Genomic DNA, 17,268 nt, shown 5'->3' with positions numbered 1-17,268 from the left:
TTTGAGCAACCCAATTAACTATAGGTTAGATGAAATCATAACATGATTTATATTGGGCTGGTGAAACTTGGTTTTCCAATATATTTTAAGAAATCATGTCAGCGATGCGTCCCTTCGCTTTACGCCATAGTGCATTGTGTGTCTAAAATATGTGGTATGTGCGTAGCAGTTTCATATGTTGCAAACCTTTGGAATGATTGGCTCTCATTAAAGATAATGCTGGTACTTTGCCAGTTGATGAATGGTCTGTATAAAGTGTATGACAGATTTGTTTAAATAAAATTCTGGCCTCTGTAATATAACACGAGGCAATTTAGCATGATAATAAACTGGGCTCAAAAAGAAACTTATAATTATTCATAAGGTCATATCTTAAATTCCTGTCCAGCAAAATGAACCAAAACTACACACAGGATTACTTCAATACTTTACCCAAGCAGGTACCCAACTGACACAACAGCAAAATGCACTGACATGGAACAGCTTCCTGGACCATATGTCACAGCCCATTTGAAGTATGTTTAAAGCAATTGTAACAGCAATGTGGACTTTCCTGTCTCAGGATTGCCTCACAAAATAAACACACCCCGACATAGGCTGTTTGGATATTGACATGTCATCAGAGTAGCGTATTGAGGTAATCCTGTGTGTAATTTTGGTTCATTTTGGTGGAGAGATTTGTCAGGATATGACCATATGAAAAATTATAAGTTTCTTTTTGAGCCCAATTTATAATAAAACTGGTGATGGGTATGAGTGGTTGTGGAGACCTGTCCCTCTGTCATCTTAGAACTGTTTCCCAACATGGCTGACATTTCAATTGTTACACCGTTCCGGTTGGTTTATTTCATACACTCTATATTAGTAGTTTGTGGCAAGAATGTAAAGACATATGTACAACATATTGTACCACTTGATGTTCAGTAATTACTGTAGGGGAATTTTCACACAGTTATTATTTTCACGTTCTTTTTGGTTAATTTCTATTTGACAAATTTAAAAGCCTGCCAACATTTTTCTCACCCATGGAAATTTTATGTGCAGTTCTTGAAATTGCAAATAAAAACAAACCCCAAAACTCATCAGACCTGAAACAAACATTGTAGCTTTAATATATCCCATTGTGGGTTAGAGTTAACCAACTGTGGTTAGAAACTGGGTTAATGGGTTAACCATACACCAGATGTAGTGTAGTGTGTAAAATACAAACAAACGGTTGACAAACGAGATGAAATCAATAATAACACTTATTGAAAATCAATCTGTGGCTAGATTGCCAAGAGTTGTAATTTTCTCATCGAACCGATTTGATTGTTTTCCATATTTGTGATTTTAAGGTAAATTAACCATTCATCCTGAGACATTTGCACACACTCCCTACTTGAATTCACCTGTAATCATGAACCCTTGTATTTTACACAAGCAACGGAGGACATGAAAATTGTGACATATCACTATTAAAACCGAGAACTTTTATACACAAATTTGGCATTAGTTGTCACACCATGGGCCTGACATTATACCATGAATGGGGGGGCCTATAGGATAAATATTAGTCTTTGTAAAAGTGTTTGTAACAGTGGATGTCCGCAGTGTTTGTGTGTCCACAGTGACATAGCAAGGGGTCATGTGTACTGGGCACCATCTTAAGGGGGCACCGAACCACCATCTTAGGGTGGCGTCGAATCGCACCCTCCAAACCAAATGGTGAAAGTCAAAATGTTTGAAGGCATTGTATGCATTTCAACATGAATAGTCATTTGAAAGACTATTTTAAGACCAAAATTTGACTTCATTATAACCAAATTAGTAATATTTGTGCAATTTTTTTCAGGAATAGGGGGGCAGGGAAAGCCATTGTATCTTTGCCGTCCCGGTGCCACAACCACTAGCTATGCCACTGTTAGTCTATGTTCTTAATTCATACAAAAGTCCACTGTTGGAGGTGAAAATAGACATTCCCACAGATATGTATTTTTAGCTGAATGGAAATAATTATATTACATCCCTAGCTAAACTTAAAATTTGCATTTTCTGTTTTCTCTTTCACTTTTTTTTTCAGATTGGATAATGTTAAGGACAAGGAAAACCTTGGAATTATAGTTGAATACAGAACAAAAGTCAAACTTGTTATGGCAGGAGTAGGTGTTACGTAAGTAGAACCACCGTTGGGCTGTTCCATTTAAAATCCACACTACCCCTGTGGAAGATTTATCTAAAGTCTTCCACAGAGGGAGTATGAGTTTTGAATGGAATAGACAGTTGAGTAACTTCCATTTGAAATACTCCAGTTTTGGAAGATATAGGTAAAGCCATAATACAGGGGAGTATGGGTTTCAAAATGATTAACCCTGACTGATACATTTCAAAAACATTCTCCCTCTGTGGAAGATATTTCCAAAATCTTCTACAGGGGTAGTGTGGATTTTAAATGGAATAGCCCATTATTCCATTAGAATTGGTCAAGTAAATTGTGCTCTAACTTTTTAACTTCCTCTTCATAGTCTGCTTCTCACTTCCTTGATATGAGAAAGCAGACTGCAAAGGAATTCATGGTACACCCAAAGTTTCATGGTTTGATAATCTGATCACGCCTTAGAAGAACCCATTTGGGCAAACTTGCTGCTGGTGCGAAGTTTGTAGTGAAATGCAACAGAATCTTCTGTGTGAGTTAGGGTATGACATAGTGGATTCCAGTCATGAGCTGTGTTGGGGAAGAATGTCTTCTGTAAACAGTTGGACTTGGTAGATGATATTTTGAGTCGGTTACCTTCCCAGCATTTAAGAATGCTGGTACCCATTTATACACCTGGGTGGAGAAGAGTAATTGAGATAAAGTACCTTACTCAAGGGCACAACACAAAACACGATGGCGTCGCTTGGGCTTGAACCCGCAACCTTCCAGTTATGAGTCGGAGCCCGTTCCACTTCGCCACCGTGCTCCCTTATACTTATCAATTTTAAATGCAGGTTGTATGGATAATAAATCTTTGTTCAGAACACAAAATCTCTCAAAGTATCCATGGATTAGTTTAGAGCATGTAACACATTGTAGAAAAATCATATAGTGTCTGTGGCTTTTCTATTCAAACCAGCCAAATTATGACAAATATTGTTTTTGTTTTTGTTTGCAGAGAGCCATCATTGGAATTACCGTTGAAGTTAACACATCCTAAACCAGCTGATTTAGAACCAGCAGCTCAACCAGAAGTGAAAGCAGAAAATCCTGGTATGTTGATGTAAAACTAAATGGCTTGCAAGTTCTAAATTCCCCTCCCCCACCCCCAAAGTCTTTTTAGAATATATTGAAATGTTTTGTACAAAATTTAGAAATTGTTAAAAACTATAGACCACTTGACATGTGACGTTATTGCCCGGCAGTATGCGCGCGAATTATGGCACTTTCCATTGTTGTTCTTTGCCCTGCAGTGTGCGTACGTATCGTAGTTTGCTCAGGGCACGTGCATTTTAAATCTCCCACCACATTTCATATAGTACAAGAAAGCCATTGAACAGTGAAGCCATTCGTTCGGGCATATCGACAGACCAATCCCTCGCCTTTGTTGATAAACAATGATGTCAAGTGGTCTATAGGTGGCACATTTTGTTTGACACAATTAGTCCCAATTTACAATGTCACACATCATTGCGATAGGTTTCAATGACTCATTATGTATTAAGATGCGGTTTTGAAAGTTGCACTTTTGTCCATTTAACTCTCAAACAATGTAGTAGGCCTGACCTATTCAGGTGTTTGTTGAATCAACTTTCAAAACTGCATTGTTGCTATCGCTACAGTCAACAAAATTGCCTTAAGACAGAATAGCTTTACAATATAAATAATCACTCTTTGACATACGTTTTGCGATATTAACCCTAACAACCTAGTTGCTTTATGGCGAGAGGAAGGAGAGAAGGAAGGAAGAGGAGCAAACTTTTTTCTGGGGTGCAGTTTTGAAACGCTGACCCCTCAGGTGCCAGAGACGTGCACAGGCCTACCTTGCCACGGCGGTGTAGCTAGGCCAGCCAAGCTTTCCGTCACCATATGACTGTTCACATGATGTTGCAATCACATCACACGGAATACCTGCCCATGCATATGCTTTTGGAATTGAGGTTTTTTGATGTTTGATACGGTTAGGGTTAATGTTAATATTTGTCACATTGTTTGTTTTATTACAGTCACTGAAGAGCAACAGCCACAACAACAACAACAACAACAAGAACAACAACCAGAGGCAGTGGACGCAAATCTCATCAGTTTTGATACATCGTACGTATACCTGTCTAATAATGTCATATGTCTAATGAAACTTGTCTAATAATACTGTCAAACAACAATTACAGATCTCATCAGTTTTGATACATCGTACGTATGCTTGTACCTGTCTAATAATGTCATATGTCTAATGAAACTTGTCTAATAATACTGTCAAACAACAATTACAGATCTCATCAGTTTTGATACATCGTACGTATGCTTGTACCTGTCTAATAATGTCATATGTCTAATGAAATTGTCTAATAATACTGTCAAACAACAATTACAGCATATTGTTTGCCTTAGACAAGCTATGATGCATGCCCTGTTTTGTCTCAAGTTGATGACAATAAACTACATTTTATTGGTTGCAATGTTATTATCGATACAATATTGCAGCATGTAGATCTGAAAATTTTCAGCTGATTTCAACTTTTTTTGTTGCTCAAAACTACGTGTTTCAGCCCAATTTGAGCTATTTTACCATTTTACACTGTTGTTTTTCAGCTTTTTTTTTTTTTTTTTTTAGAGTTTTTCAGGTTTTCAGACAATTTTCAGGTCTTAAAATGTCACATCATTATATGTTACTGTTAACTTAAGACAAAAATGGGGAAAATTAGATCAGAAATTTAGATGCCAGCTATTTCATCTTGTGTATGTCGATTTGACAAGATTCCTAGAAAATAAGATCTCACACAATTCTCTAGTTAAATTTAACCGGAATTACTGTAAAATTGGACCAGAAACGAGTCTCATTTTACCCCCTGAGCACTACCTGCTGATCTAACATTGCCTCTGATTGGTCAATTACATGATATCTTCACTTTGATCACCAATCAGAATGGAGGTTTGTAAATAATTCACCCCAATTTTTTTGCGTGGCGAAATATTCTAACAATGTTGCTGATTGGTCCAATTGATAATGAAACACTTCTTTTTGCCCAATCGGCAGGTAGTTCTCATGGGATTATCCCAAAGTTAGTCACCATTTCTGCTTATGTTTCTCAAGAAAATTGTGTGAGATTTAATTTTATGGATTAGACTGTTTTCAGAGTGGGTAACCATGTTCATATGCACTGTGGTTGGTAGTCCATAGGAAATAGCATTATAATTTAGTGACCAAATCATGTTGCGCTGCCCTGTCACCATATACAGCATAAAGCATTTCTTTTACGGATCATACGTAGTATCCACATTCATAATTAGATCCATGCCGAGGAAGCTCTTTAATTACCCATCATGCAAAGCAAAAGCTTAACGATTGCAAGCTTTATCTTGTAGTGGGGGATCCACTTTAATATCTACAAATTTTGAGTGGACTTTGAGAGTTTCACAGCTGCGAAATGGGCAACTGTATATGTAGTACTACCAAAAAGTTTGATAAAAAGAACTTGGCCTGTTTTAGGCCAGAAATGCTCATCTACTGTAACAATGACATTTAAAGACATCAACATTTGTCTAAGTTGATGCTTGTTGTTATTTTCTTTCAAAATTTGATGAAAATGAGATTTTTGATATAATATCGGTTTCATCTCTTTCTAATCATGCTTTGATATTTCGTTGAAATATAGATGACATGGCCCAACAACATTTATTACGTTATGTATATTGCATTGAAGATCTAATTAAATTTAATATAGTTTAGCAGGTGTTATTCTTAATTAAGCATTAGGATACACTTATTTTGCATATCATTTTGAATTCAGACATTATATTTCCCCTGTGTGATTTACTTGTGTCTTATACTCCTGTGTAATTATTTACATTTTTCCTATTATATGTGAAAAACTGTGTAGAGATGTTTACCTTTTGTCAGAATGCCAACACCATTTGGCCGATCCTATTGACAGAATGCTATCAAATCGTACGCCTCATTGTTTCGATCCGTGTTTGTGGATTAAGATATAACAGATGCATTTCATGCGATGAGCTTGTGTCTACATTTTGCATTACTGGATCGCAATTGTTGCCTGCTTGTATACAGAGAATATGTACCATGCAACATTACTCCCTATTCCGGCTGCTGTACCTGACCATTACCGCTCCTTGTGAACAAATACTGAAAATAGAATGTATGCCTAATCCTGTGTTTGATCCCTACTTCAATACCCATTTTGACCCATTATGTCTTTACCATATCAACTGACATGCTATTTCATTCACTTCCTTCTTTGCGCAAAATGAGAATGTAGGAATACCGCACATGTGATTTTTGTATGTGATCCTTTCTTTTCCTGTATATGACCCGTTATATCGTCCTTTCATTTTGGAATTCGCTCTTCCCTTAAATTTTTTTTTCCTTTCAATAAGCAATTCTAAAAAAAAGTACTCCTGGTGATATCAATTGACATGCATGGCATATTCCGCCCCCCCCCATTTTTTTTTTCTTAAAGATAATTTACATTTTGTTTTAAAGATAATGTAAATTATAATCCTACCTTTCCTATTTTGAAACCATCCCCCATCTTGTAATACCAGCTGACATACTATTATGTAATTGTTGCTTTCCTTTTTGTTCCAAAACTTGTACACTTGTAGTCGTTCGTCTGTCACCCCTGCTGTTTCTGATTTGAACCACTCCTCGTAAGTGTCTCAGTGGACTATTCCATTTAAATCCACACACCCACTGTAGAAGACATGACCTTAATATCCCACACAGGGAGTGTAGATTTCAAATGGAATCATACATTCAAGTAACTCCATTTGAAATTCACACTCCTTGTGTGGGAGATCAAGGTTATGTGTTCCATAGTTGGTGTATGGATTTCAACTGGAATATCCCAATTTTGTACTCCATTGATGAAAAGAGAATGTGCTAACATAACTTACTAAGTTACACATAACATAATTTTTGGTCCTTGCTTTCCTGGTTATCATGTGACCTAATTCCCTTTGTAACCAGTAGTATATTATACCAATATTGACTGCTATGAGGGGCATGGTTAAGATTATAGGCCCACGGTGATCTCAAAACCATGCTATGACTTGAGGCATGCATGGTTTTGAGATCACCGTGGGCCATGTCCCGAATATAAAACAGTCAATATTTGTTTTATATACCGAATGGATACATGGATGTTGCGATTGCACAGTTTGATCGGGACGCACGTGACCGGTCCATAGTTCATTTCCATGACCGGTCCATAGTTCATTTTGCCGGCATAATTAATTCAATGACTGCACTTTCAACCAATCAGATGACAGGAATCTAATTATGAGGTATATAATTCATTTTATATGCCTTTCATAACAAATGAATGTGCCAACATAACTAACTTTGGAATCCTGTTCTGGATCCTTGCTTTCCCAATGTATACAACCCTTTGCCTTTGTTAACAGAATCATATGTCTAACCTCTCTGTAAAAAAAATAACATGCTGATATATTACTTACCAATAAACCTGTGTATTGTCTAACTTCCGTAATCGTGACTATATACTGCTTTTCCTGCGGGCTGATAAATCTAATAATCATATATGCTCATTATAACCCCTCTCTATAAATATGCTAATTAGAATGAGCATGAAAACGTAATTACCGATAAGCAAGCGATCTCGTTTGTTTATCATTATTTTCATAATATTTATGTGCGTGTTTGTGTGTGCTGACGAAACTCTCCATCCCAATTTATACTACACATTTATACTGCAGGCATGACCCTAATCGACGCTCGGGCAAATATTGTGTAGAGTCTATGTATGTCGCAAGCATGAACAGGTATAATGGGTGTGTGGTATTGCTCACATCAGAACTGAGTGAGACAAGTAGTGGTTTTGTAGCTATAGTTGTAGTCATTGTAGTTACATGCTTTTGTTTTTATAGTGTGTGTCCATGCCTGCAAGTGTGAATGATTGGCCCAATCTACAGATGTGTTAAGTTTTTAAACCAAAAATTCAGTTTTATTTTTCCTATCTTTATACTTTTATGATTTTGGCTGAATGATTTCAGACTTTCTTAAAAATAAGCTATTCCTTTTTTTAATGCAGCTGATAGCTCGGACATGTCAGTAAAGTAGGTGATATAAAACCTTCATTTGCATCCGATTTTAATCCAGAGATGTGACCAATTTGACTGAGAATGTTTATGTTGATGGAGTATCTTGGCAATCAGCTCTAGTGAGCATTATATTATGAATCTTATTCACTTTATGCAAGTGCTTGAAACCACTTTTCCATTCTTCTTGACTTGGAATGCTCTGCGTGCTAGCCATAAGGTGTCAACGTAACAAAACCCCAAGTTTTTGGATATTTTCTCAAAATATCAATAGCTATCTCAAGAACCACTGAACCAATACTAGGCTTGTTTGTACTCATTTTAATGCACTTTTCATGCTGTTTCCAAATATGGTCATGAAAATGTACAATTTATTGAATTTTTAAAGAACATTTATAACTTGTCGTCTGCAGTCGACACCCAAGTGGAGCGGGTTAAACAATGGGACAAAAAGTATGAAAACCAAGCTATAGAAATTGAAAATGGTTTGATTTTTTGTCAAAAATGTAGGTTGTAGTCTCATTATCCAGCCAGCACCATTATTTATAGGTGCTTTGTAATAACCAACTAGTGCTCAAATAAACATAACCAAAACAACAATTTTCAATATAGTTTATGAAATGAAATTGACTGTTTTATACGTACAGAAATGTTGTGAGACAACGGAGACCAATGAGGCAGATGTTGGCAAATGCAAGTCTGTGGTAGAGACTGAAATTTGCATAATGGCAGTAAATAATAATGTAATTTTTTTTTCCAAAAGCACATAATTAGTATCTCTTCTTACACTTTTTTTTCATAGATGAAATAGATACTTTCAGTGAATTTTTGTGACACATGTAATTTTTACTTACATGTATTTGCACCAAAAATGCAACTTCTTGCTTTCTTTGATATGCAAAAGATTCAAATTTCTAAAGAATGCTTCTGTAAGAGCAACATTTTGTCTACATGTGTGCCAATTAAGTTTAGTGCATTTAGCATAATATGTGTGCTTTGTTATTATAGTGTTAAAAAAACCTAATTATAAAAGGAATATTTAAAAATGTATGCAATAACATGCTCAATTTTCCTGGCATACTACTTAACCTGCCACATCTTGGTAACTGCTATAGAATGTGATTGAGGCACTCTGCATTATATGTGTTATGTAATGAACATCTGTGATGCCAACGTCTCAAATTTCCAACATCGGTCTCAAATATATACGTGTTGGCTCACAAATAGCGTACCGCAACTGTTTAGCTATAATGTGCTATTCCAGTTAAAATCTATATGCCCCTATGGAAGACATGACCTTAATCTTCCACACAGGAAGTGTAAATTGGGTTATCTGAATGGGTGATTCCATTTGAAATCTACACCCCTGTGTGGGAGATTAAGATCATGTTTTCCATCTAGGGGGTGTATGGATTTCAACAGGAATAGCCCAAATTTGCTCTTCATCTATCGTGTCATTAAGTATTAGAAACAAAAAATAAAAACATGCCTCTCGTCTTTTATAAACCAAAATTGCACCAGAAATGTGCACTCTTAACACATCTGTATGTTGTGGCCAACGACCACTAGCGAGGTTTTCCATCATTTGTTTGTAGTGACTTGCATAAGCAGTCAAGGTCGTCTTAATTAGTTATGTGTATAGCATGGATGTACAATGTAGTGTTACATCTACATGTAGATATCGCTTCTGTTTGGCTTCTGTTGCCTGAAATTCTTAGTGTATATACATTTTGCTGTTGCTCAAAATCTCTGTCTTGTTCATGTCTCATCTGTGGTCCTTAGTTCAGTATTTGTAAGATTTGGTTTTCAAAGGAGTCTAATGTCATAGGCTGCATTTTAGGAACGCACCAACAACTACAAGTCCAAATAAATGGATATTAATGATGACCGTATGAAGAATTTTGAATTTTCTGATTAATTTGTCAATGTTAGTTTTCAAAATTGTTGTTAATTTTTTGTTAAAAAAAGGGCATATTTTTTGGGCCAAAGCCATACTTTGAGGTATAAAAATGTGGTATGAAATTTTCTTGTTTATGGGTATTTTTGCTGGTAGGGTGGAACTTATTTCTTTTTTCTCTTCCAGAGAAGAGTCACCGCCCTCTTGCCCCAATTGACATATGCGATATGCATTTAGGCTAGGCTCTGTGTTACCTTCATGAGCACTGCAGAACAATGCTTTGGATTAACAGGATCCACACAATTTGTGTTCAATCTCTGAAAAGGACCTTTTTTTTGTGTTTTTTCTGGTCATGCATGTGTAGAGTATGAAACTTGAGTGGCCACCGGGCTATAACTACATGGTGTTCTACATATTATTGATTTAAAATTTATTAAGGGCTCGGCCACCCAGCTTTGCACAGTATTTTTTGTGGGATCTGCGAGACACACCAAATTGCATTCTGAATATGAGAAATGTCCTTCTGATATTTTGATTTTTTTTTTTAAATTCATGATATAATACAAATTTTATGACAAATTATTAAAAGTTAATTGAAGTTTATTCATTTGCTGAGCGACACACGGCTGAATTTTGACCAATATGAGTTTCTTTAACAGCAAAAAGTGCACTACCTTGGCAAAAAATTAATAACTTGTCACTAAGCTACTAAGCATGAATAATTCAAACTTAAGGAGGTTGCATCTAATATAAATTAAGAATGACAACTTTATTGAGTGATGTGGCATTGGGCTATTCCAGTTGAACTCCATACACCCCCTATGAAAGACATGATCTTGATTTCTCACACAGGGTGTAGATTACAAATGGACTCACCCATTCGGGTAACCCCATTTGAAATGCACACTCCCTGTGTGTAAGATTAAGGTCATGTCTTCCATGAGGGGTGTATGGATTTCAACTGGAATAGCCTTTTTTTAAACTCTATCGCTCATTCAATGCTCTTTAACCTTTTAATATTTAACCTTTTAATATGAACCTGTTCTTGCTTCATTGTTAATTTGCCTTTAACAATACTATTTTATGTACTATTTAATGTTACACTAGCAAATTACACTTTCAGCCAATTTCATTCCTTAGCTATAAAGCTTGTCAACTGGGCTATTCAAATTAAAATCCACACTACCCCTGTGAAATATTTTGGAAATATCTGCCACAGGGGGAATATGAATTTCAAATGGAATCAACACATCAGCAGCTCCATCTGAAACTCACTCTCCCTCAGGGGAAGATTCAGGCTGAATCTTTCTCAGAGGGTGTATGCAATTCAAATGTAGCTGCCTAATGTGCTCATTCTATTTGAAATTCATACTCCCCTGTTGGAGATATTTCCAAAATTTTCCACAGGGGTGGTGTGGATTTTAGATGGAATAGCCCAATGCAGCACCCTGTACATCGTTATGGTCAAGATCAGGGGGCATAGGCAGAGGATGGCAGAGGGCATACTGGCCCCCTCTGGAACAAATATTTTTTGGTAAAATCGGGATGAGAATCTGCCTACTCATCATAGTAATGTTCTCCATTTTGTGTGTGTACGTATAATGTATAATGTTCTAAAAGTATGTTCCAGTTACACATACATGTATTGTTTGTCATCCAGTCTTGGCAATGTATAAACCACCTTTGTGATAAATTGGCTATTTAATAAGTGAATGAAAAAATAACCGAGTATGGAATTGTAGCACATCTATCATGCATCATACACATATAATCACTCCATCAAAATAAATGCTTATGATCACAGACATGAATTGTGTGTAATAGCGATACTCTGCGTTGTTATAACATTTGTTTTCCTTGATATTGCATCAAATATATGGACACTCATTTGCTGTTATCACTGTATTTGCTTTACTACTTCTTCCCTACAATAATCACCTGGAAGGCCAGTATCATTATATAGAGTTAAGGTCCGTTCACACTACCACCGCATTTGCGATGCGTTGCTTTGCAACTTATGCGGTGCATTGCTGTACTGCAAACTACTGCATTGCGATATTGCAATGAAGTTAAATACATTTTAACTTGGAAATGCGACGAGTTGCGTTGAGCTACGGCAAAAAATAATCGATATATCGGCATCGCAAAGCAACGCGCATCGCAAATGCGGTGGTAGTATGAACGGACTTTAGACAGTTTGTGTGCGCGCTTTGCCGATGGTAAGTGTAAATGCATCCTGCATTCTTCATTGTATAGCCAAGTAGAATGTAGTATACAATTGACATGCACCAATGGCAAACACAGACAAAATGTTTGAACTATATAGGCCATTCCTATAATTGGCTCTTTCGTGCTGTTGATGAGGTGTACATCAATATCACATGAGCACCTCAATATCACATTATAGAATTACGAAAATGCAGTCAAGAGGGCTAGGGGTGTCATGTGATCATAAAATAATGGTATAATCATGCGATACCCTTGACCCTCGCTTTACGTTATTTTATGTGAAATCAATGTGATCATGTGATATATCGATGTTCACCCTATCAACGGCGAGAAAGTGGCAATTACAGGAATAACCTGTACAGGCCCTTATTCATTATCATCACTTTGTCCTCTCCTCATCAGAACCATGCTAATTACTGATGATGCTTGTTATATGCTGAAAAAAAGGCAATGTGAATTAAGTGAGCACACAATGCATGAGATGACAAATTCACACTAGCATGCTCAGTTAGGTTTTGCAAGTCATTTTAAGTTTAAGTTTAGGTTTAAAATTGCAAGCTATGCTGGCATGCAGAAAGAACACAGTGGAATGTGGCTGTGAACAAGCAAATGGTCATTTGGCTTCCAATAGCTCAAGCATATAAATTTTTGGTTTGCCTGCAATTTGCATGTTTCTACATTGCTATATGATAACATTTTCATCTGCTACTTTCTAGCACTACTAATTTGCTCTCGCTACTACTAAGTTACCAATTTCTATAATTTCATACACTTTTTTTTGTCTATAATGGAAGATATAATGATAGTACATGCTAACACTCCATTGAAGATACTTCTGCATATTGAACTTTGCCCTATGACCTTATAACTTTGCCATCTGACCTTTATAAATTGTGGTATTAGAATCTGTTATATTTTTAGCATGCTCTCTCCATTATCGTTACAGACCTAGTCAACAAAAAGAACTGGAACACGAGGACGACGACTTAGTTTTTGAAGACTTTGCAAGAATGCGTCTGAAGGGCTACGACGGCGAAGACACACAGGCTTGAAAATTGCACACAACTTGTATAATTTGGCTGACTTACTTAGTTGTTGCCATGGTAACCATGTGATGTTGCGCCGGTGATGTCTGCTGCTGCTCTTGTGTAAAGATGTTGTTTCAGCCCATAACGAAATTGTAGATTGTTTATATTAAGAATAATAAAATTATATATAACCAAATACAGTGTGAGCTGTAGCTCAATATAAGGGGCATGGTAGCTCATATTTTAGTTCAAAGGTGAACTCTGCTTGAAGGTAGTTGAGTTCTTTTTTTCACAAACAGTTGGTTTGTTTTCTTAATCTGAAATGAAAGTAAAAAATGAAAATATATATATAAAAGGATTTGTTTTAATCAGCTGACTATTTCATCGTAAGACCATCAGTATCCAGAAATTGAAAAAAAATATTTTTGTAAAAGTGTTATAACATCAGTAAAAGGCTGGTTTGTTGATGGGAGGGGAAATCATGTGGTACTGTATACAGAATCTAATTTAACACAATCCAAATATGATATGGATCTGTCATTGCGTTATTCCAGTTGAAATCCATATACTCCCTTGGAAGACTTGACCTTAACCTCCCACACAGGGAGTGTGATTTTCAAATGGGGTTACCTGAATGGGTGACTCCATATGAAATCTACACTCCCTGTGTGGGATATTAAGGTCATGTCTTCTAATTCTATAGAGGATGTATGAATTTCAACTGGAATAGCCCATTGTGAGAGGACAACAAGGAGGTGCTGTCACATGACAGTTATGGCTGCTGGCTGTCAAAGGAAATCCAAAAATAGCTGCTGCCTGTCAAAAGGAAAATCCAAAACGTAGCATACCAAAGGTGATCCATGAAAAGAAAAGAAAACATGAGAATTTCAGCTATGTACCATTGTTGCCCCATTTTAGCTTCGTACATAAATGTTACATGCAGCAGCTTTGATTCAGAGAAGATATCTTACACTTCCCATAATGCATTTATGCCATTTTAATTTCCTGTTACTGACTTGATACCTAGTGCATTATGGGTCGATAGTGACAAAATGTACCCCCAATGAACAGAGCATATCCAGATCTTGCACAAATATGTTTACAAAGTTTCTTGACTATCGACTCATGTTTAACCAGTCTATTTTCAAAAGTTACACAAAGTGAAGGGAAGTAATGGTAGTGTCATTTGATAAAAAATGAGGTGATGTATCGTGTTGCAAAGGATTCTGGGAAGACTACGATTTCTTACTGGGTTTGATTCAATTAAGCAGTTATATACAGCCATCTTTGTTGTTCTCACAAGGTGATTCAATTATTCAATTTTATCAGAGTTGTTTCCATGAAGTAGCCCAACTTAATTTTATTTTCTCTGCAAATAAAGTGTGTCTACCTATTTTGTAATAACTAATAAAGACACAATGTGAATATTGTCACTTTCCAATAACGTGAGTGAGTGGGTCATACAATTTTGATTGACAATATGTTTATTATCACGTTATGGTATAATTAATTTGCACCTGCATTGAAATTAACACAAAAGGTGGTTTGTATAACATTTCTGCATAATATTTGTCGGGTTGTAATAAGATTGATTGTGGACAAACTTACTTAATATCGGTGTAGCGATATTTACATATTAATAGTCATACTTCAAAGCGAAGTCTATAATCCAGAGCATATTTTTGGTTGATATTTGTTTTAAAGTATCAATTTCACCCCTCTCTGCACGTTTTTAGTACCCTCATGGACATTACATTTTGGTAAAGCTTGCAGGTCAGGCTTGTACAGGTAGTGGCACCCCCTGGTTTCTGATAGTAATAATAATAATAGTCTCCGGAACCAATTACTATTTCCCTGAATGCACAAATTGTGCCGAGGGTGGAATGAAGTATCATGACCTTTGACCTTGTTATGTCATGCTGAAAAAGAAAAAAACAGAAATCTTGCAAATAGCATATAAACTGATTGCTCTGCAGCATTGTATGATAGATGAATATCATGCATGTTTATAAATAAACAGAAAAATTATGTGTATATTATTATTATATTAGGTATACAAACACTTGAATAAGCTGGCTGCCCAGCTGCACTTCACATTGAGTGGTTTATGTTGCACCATATTTTGAAAGAAAAACAAATTATATCAAACTGGGGCCACTTCTAGAATATTAGAGGAGTTATGTGTGGAAGTGAGAGTGTTTGTTTATTATAATGTCGAGCAGTTTCTAGATAAAAATATATATATGGCCACAAATTATTACTAGATAAAAAGATATTTTGTACTTATCAACAAAATATATGTAATCATCATATATTGTGAAAAAAATTTGAGTAAAGCTTATACATGCGGTAGTGTTACGTGTTGCAGTAGATAATATGCTACTACAGGGTAGAGGACATAATGGAGCAGGTTTGATTTGTAACGAATGAGTTTGTCAGGTTTTCAAGTCATGCCTTGAAGGTGGCATGGGTACTGTGATTGAGCTGGCGCCTTTGAGATATGTATGTGCATACTTCATACAAAACAAGGGCTTGATCCGGTTTTAAAGGCGTGAGTGGTTTTACTGTTTAGACTGAATGGGATATTCCAGTTGAAATCCATACACCACCTGTGGAAGACATAACCTTAATCTTCCACACAGAAGGTGTAGATTTCAAATGGGGTTACCTGATTGGGTGACTCCATTTAAAATCAACACTCCCTGTGTGGCATATTTAAGGTCATGTCTTTCATAGAGAATGTATGGATTTCAACTGAATAGCTTTCAGTCCTTCGCATATACCAACTGTACATGTATATTGTGAGATGCTTGTTAGTGACGACTGAAAAACCTGGCATTCCTATCGTGTCGGATTTATGAAAATATTCTAGCGCAACTTTGGTCATGTGCCATGGTGTGACTAGCTATTGGTGCCGATGTCGTACTGCGCCAATGTGACAGGATTGCACGCTGGGTTTTCTAAAACCATATTATCATAAACAAACACAGTCAAATGGTTGTTTTGGACATACCTGCGCAGTCTCATACCACCACCAGTTTCTCAGTCGTCAACCTGAACGTTAACTGTCCGAGGGCGTTAGTCTATTCATCAGCCGTTTATAGTGCATTTTCAAGTTGAGCAATTTTACTGAAGTGATGTGGTAAACTTCAACTTTGAACTTATGATAACTAGCTGGCACACAGCTTTTTTAAAGTGGATTACGTACCACTTCACTGGTGAAGGATGATGCATTGCGGATCTTAATCTGAATCGGAGTCCTGCGGGTTTACGAAATATATGAATTATCAGGCAACTATGGTAACCATAGTAACATGCTTGGGTACAATTACCGAATAGGGTGCAACTTGCTAGACTTGAGTGCAGTCCTCATTTACGGAGTTCAAGGATAGGGTTTAGAGTTGGGGTAGGGCAGTCTTGTTATAAGACTAATAGAGTTGCACCCTATTCGGTAATCGCTCCCATGCTTGTTATACAGATGGAGGAGCAGGACAGCGCAACAGCAAGGTTCTATCAATATCACACAGGGGAGCTGGAATTAACTCTGGAGTGCATTTTCCAATCTGTGATATACAATGTATGCAGATAACCGTTACTGTGTATATGAAAAAAAGCGAAAGGACTTTTGAGACATGTTGTAAATATAAGAAGTTAAAATCTGCCACTTTTGGTTGTTTAGTTACACAGTAAGTAATACACTCTTGTATACACTCATACTCAGCATTATGTAGACTTTGGGGTTTGTATGTACCAAATAGTTTCAGTCACCGCTACTATTTTTAATCATTCAGGACTTGATTTTGATAATAAAATAACAGCATTTCAATCTACCTGAAAATTCTCTGTGATAAGGATGAAAG

General features: G+C 36.4%; 1 protein-coding gene across 6 annotated transcripts in view; it reads left to right on the top strand.

Moving 5' to 3' along the window:
• LOC140154794 (beta-arrestin-1-like) overlaps nucleotides 1-14,994 on the top strand; it is a 150,723-nt gene extending 135,729 nt beyond the window's left edge. For 4 of the 6 annotated variants that reach the window (XM_072177372.1, XM_072177374.1, XM_072177373.1 and 1 more), the window contains 5 exons: nucleotides 2,063-2,152; nucleotides 3,135-3,229; nucleotides 4,183-4,273; nucleotides 7,913-7,978; nucleotides 13,327-14,994. In XM_072177372.1, the coding sequence (XP_072033473.1) occupies nucleotides 2,063-2,152; nucleotides 3,135-3,229; nucleotides 4,183-4,273; nucleotides 7,913-7,978; nucleotides 13,327-13,432 (448 nt within the window). In that variant the 3' untranslated portion in view covers nucleotides 13,433-14,994. Of the gene's footprint in view, nucleotides 1-2,062; nucleotides 2,153-3,134; nucleotides 3,230-4,182; nucleotides 4,274-6,799; nucleotides 6,845-7,912; nucleotides 7,979-13,326 lie in introns of all 6 variants that reach the window. The other 2 variants (XM_072177370.1, XM_072177371.1) reach the window with 2 other exon arrangements.
• The last annotated feature ends 2,274 nt before the right edge of the window (nucleotides 14,995-17,268 follow it).

This window comes from Amphiura filiformis, chromosome 6, assembly GCF_039555335.1.
Source record: "Amphiura filiformis chromosome 6, Afil_fr2py, whole genome shotgun sequence".
Lineage (NCBI taxonomy): Eukaryota > Metazoa > Echinodermata > Ophiuroidea > Amphilepidida > Amphiuridae > Amphiura > Amphiura filiformis.
This window is presented reverse-complemented; position numbering and strand designations above follow the sequence as displayed.